General features: G+C 33.2%; 1 protein-coding gene across 1 annotated transcript; it reads left to right on the forward strand.

Moving 5' to 3' along the window:
- The first annotated feature begins 1,703 nt into the window (after positions 1-1,703).
- Positions 1,704-2,702, forward strand: LOC142230892 (uncharacterized). The gene has a single exon (XM_075301512.1). It carries the CDS (start codon positions 1,704-1,706, stop codon positions 2,700-2,702), a length of 999 nt encoding a protein of 332 aa, XP_075157627.1.
- Positions 2,703-4,889: the final 2,187 nt, after the last annotated feature.

A 4,889-nucleotide genomic window follows, 5' to 3' on the forward strand; every position in this document is an offset into this window, starting at 1 on the left:
TATCCATTATCTGAATGGATTATTCCGGGAACACCGAATTTGTGAAAAATTTCTTCTATTAGAAATTTATTAACAAGTTTAACATTTGTCTTTTGCATAGCTCTCAATATTACGAATTTGGTTTTGTGGTCAAGCACTATAAACATAAAAGTTTTTCCAGATCTTGATCGTGGATATGGGCCAAGGAAATCAATCAATCTGAAAGGGTCTTTGCCCATAGGTCTTCTTAAAGTCTGTGTTTGATTTCCTTACATTTATCACATTTAAGTATTGTCGCACATTATATAATGTCTTCGCTGTTTCACCATGAGTAGTATTTTCCTCATGGGATTTTCTGACTACTTCTTCTGTCAATTTCGTAGGTAACCAAATACGTTGAATTTGAATTTTTCTGTTGAATTTCACGCGCTTGTAGACTATACCTTTTGATACTTTCAAATCAGGTAGTTTATTTCTGTTTTGCTCAATTGTAAATATTCGTCCCCTTGAAATTCATCAGAGTTGAAAACAATTATATCATTCCTAGCAAATCATTTGTACTTTAAGTGCCACTTCGTCCATGTCAAGTCGCGACAATATATCAGGTACCACATTCCTCATAACTTTTCTGTGTTCTATAGCAAACTTTGAAGCCTTGGAGTTTTAAACTCCAGCGTGCTAGTCGCCCGTTCAGGTCATGTTGCCGCATGAGCCACTGTAAACTGGAGTGATCCGTCATCACTGTGAACTCCATCAACTCGAAGTATTGCCTGAATCGTTGGGTAGCTAATAAAACTGCGAGACACTCTTTCTCGGTGGTCGAGTAATTGCGTTGGGCCGAATTAACCTTCTTTGAAAAATATTCAATTGGGTGCTCTTCGCCATTATCATCCTTTTGAAGGAGGACGGCACCAACTCCAACTCCAACTATTCTTAACATTTCCATGTGATTATCGAAATTGGGAGAAACGTATATCATCCAGTTATACAAACACTCGGTCTCTCAACTCTGAAGGAATCACTTTGTCCATCAGGCGGCACATCCGTTGAGCTGCATTACACAGTCCAAAGGGCATCACTTTAAACTGGTAATGTGGACGACCCTGTACCGTAAACGCAGTCAACGGACGGCTAGATTCCTCCAGAGGAATTTGCCAAAATGCATCCTTTAAATCAATTGCCGAAATATAATGTGTGTCACCCAATCGCGATAATAACTCATCGATGTTAGGCAGCGGATATGCGTCCTTGCGAGTAACCTTGTTTAACTCTCGTGCGTCCAAGCAAAGTCGATTTTTACCTGCTTCATCACGAGAGTAACACGATATATATATATATATATATATATATATATATATATATATATATATATATATATATATATATATATATATATATATATATATATATATATATATATATATATATATATATATATATATATATATATATATATATATATATATATATATATATATATATATATATATATATATATATATATATATATATACATATATATATATATATATATATATATATATATATATATATATATATATATATATATATATATATATATATATATATGAATTATATTTAGTAATCTGGCAACTCCATTACATTTGTATTGTAACACATAGACATAAGAACAATGTAAACTTGAAACATAAATAAAATGATCACTTGCTAATCTGAAGTCAAAGTGTAAATACACAGCATAAATGGCGACGAGTCAAGTTACAGTATTGCAAACGCCAGGCGTGCCAGAATTTAGTCCAAAGACTAATTGGAAAATTTGGTGTGAGCAACTCGAGATTCATTTTTGTGAGATAAATTGCAATGAAGAAAATCAAAAAAAGGCAATCCTTTTGAAGTCGGTTGGAGCAGAAACGTATGCCGTGCTACACAGCCTTTGCGATACAGTGTCTCCCGCTAATAAAACGTTCAAAGAACTATGCGAAATTCTTTCCACCCACTTCACACCACCTACAATAATATTTAATGAAAGAAAAAAATTTCATAACGCACAAATGGAAGAAGGAGAAACTGTGAGCGACTGGTATGCACGTGTAAAAAAGATGGCATTAAATTGCAAATTTGGAGAGCATTTGAATATAATGATATTGGCTACATTTGTTATTGGACTGCCAAAAGAAATATTTGAAAGATTATGTGAGGAGGACGAAAATCTAAAGTTAGACCAGGCGCTTAAGAAAGCCATGATAATTGAAACAAAACTAACCAAAAGAATGAAGACAGAAGACTTCAGCGTTGACTATATTAACCACAGAGCTGCTTCTATGTCAAAGAAGAAAAATAACGGATTCTCCGGTGGCAATGGCTCTTATAACAAGCGCAGCTACAACTCTAACATCAACGGCGGCAGTGGCCGCAGTCACCACCAAGGCAGATGCAAACATTGTGGTTGGGGGAACCATGAAGAGACAAATTGTAAATACAGAGAAAGCAGGTGCTACTCTTGTAAGAGATATGGTCATATTGCATCGATTTGTCCATCCAAGAGAGATAATGTTGTCAGTTATGTATCTGACTCAGATAGTGATGTAACTGTTAATAATATGTTTGACTATTCTGTTTTCAGTATTAAGAGCAATTTCGCTAGAGGTCTTTACTCCTTGTCAGTAGCAATTGATGGTGCAGCATGTGATACTTGTTCTTATGTCTACAATACAAATGTAATGGAGTTGCCAGATTACTAAATATAATTCATATATCTAACATATATATATATATATATATATATATATATATATATATATATATATATATATATATATATATATATATATATATATATATATATATATATATATATATATATATATATATATATATATATATATATATATATATATATATATATATATATATATATATATATATATCGTGTTACTCTCGTGAAGCAGGTAAAAATCGACTTTGCTTGGACGCACGAGAGTTAAACAAGGTTACTCGCAAGGACGCATATCCGCTGCCTAACATCGATGAGTTATTATCGCGATTGGGTGACACACATTATATTTCGGCAATTGATTTAAAGGATGCATTTTGGCAAATTCCTCTGGAGGAATCTAGCCGTCCGTTGACTGCGTTTACGGTACAGGGTCGTCCACATTACCAGTTTAAAGTGATGCCCTTTGGACTGTGTAATGCAGCTCAACGGATGTGCCGCCTGATGGACAAAGTGATTCCTTCAGAGTTGAGAGACCGAGTGTTTGTATAACTGGATGATATACGTTTCTCCCAATTTCGATAATCACATGGAAATGTTAAGAATAGTTGGAGTTGGAGTTGGTGCCGTCCTCCTTCAAAAGGATGATAATGGCGAAGAGCACCCAATTGAATATTTTTCAAAGAAGTTTAATTCGGCCCAACGCAATTACTCGACCACCGAGAAAGAGTGTCTCGCAGTTTTATTAGCTACCCAACGATTCAGGAAATACTTCGAGTTGATGGAGTTCACAGTGATAACGGATCACTCCAGTTTACAGTGGCTCATGCGGCAACATGACCTGAACGGGCGACTAGCACGCTGGAGTTTAAAACTCCAAGGCTTCAAAGTTTGCTATAGAACACAGAAAAGTTATGAGGAATGTGGTACCTGATATGTTGTCGCGACTTGACATGGACGAAGTGGCACTTAAAGTACAAATGATTTGCTAGGAATGATATAATTGTTTTCAAGTCTGATGAATTTCAAGGGGACGAATATTTACAATTGAGCAAAACAGAAATAAACTACCTGATTTGAAAGTATCAAAGGGTATAGTCTACAAGCGCGTGAAATTCAACAGAAAAATTCAAATTCAACGTATTTGGTTACCTACGAAATTGACAAAAGAAGTAGTCAGAAAATCCCATGAGGAAAATACTACTCATGGTGAAACAGCGAAGACATTATATAATGTGCGACAATACTTAAATGTGATACATGTAAGGAAATCAAACATCCTAAGCAGACTTTAAGAAGACCTATGGGCAAAGACCCTTTCAGATTGATTGATTTCCTTGGCCCATATCCACGATCAAGATCTGGAAAAACTTTTATGTTTATAGTGCTTGACCACAAAACCAAATTCGTAATATTGAGAGCTATGCAAAAGACAAATGTTAAACTTGTTAATAAATTTCTAATAGAAGAAATTTTTCACAAATTCGGTGTTCCCGGAATAATCCATTCAGATAATGGATAACAATTCATTTCAGAGGCTTTTCAAAACATGCTTAAAGTATTTGGTGTAAGACATATGAGGACTCCCATACATTCACCACAAAGTAATGCTACACACAAAAAAAATTTTTTTGATTTCAATCACGAAAATCGCGGATTCAATCATTTTTTTAATTGAAATGTCTTCAATCACGAAAATGATAGTATCAATCACCCATTTTGATTGAAAACCAACACGATTTTCAATTAAAAATTTAATTGACTTTTGTAACGGAATCAATTAATTGTGTGATTGAATCAATTAAAAACGTGATTGATTTTATCATAAAATTCAATCACAGTTTTAATTGAATCAATTAAAATTTTAATTAATTTTGCGACAAAAATTAATCAACTATTTGATTCATTCAATTAAATAATTAATTGAAATTGGCTATAAATTTCAATCAAAAAATTTATATATTGCGCCCCCAAAATCGTATTTAGTTTTATTTTAAATAAAAGAAAATATGTGTTTCTTATAAAACATATTTAATATTTTATTATTTTTTGAATTATGCAATAGACAAATAAATTTGGTTCTTGTCATTTGTGTTTTGTTCTAACATAACTTACACATACAATTACTATCAATAACAACTATAGGGTGAAAAAAATAGATTATATAAATCATTATCTTCCTTATCATAATAACCATGTCAGCATGTTCCTTCTA

Source organism: Haematobia irritans, chromosome 3 (assembly GCF_050003625.1).
Source record: "Haematobia irritans isolate KBUSLIRL chromosome 3, ASM5000362v1, whole genome shotgun sequence".
In the NCBI taxonomy this organism is placed as follows: Eukaryota; Metazoa; Arthropoda; class Insecta; order Diptera; family Muscidae; genus Haematobia; species Haematobia irritans.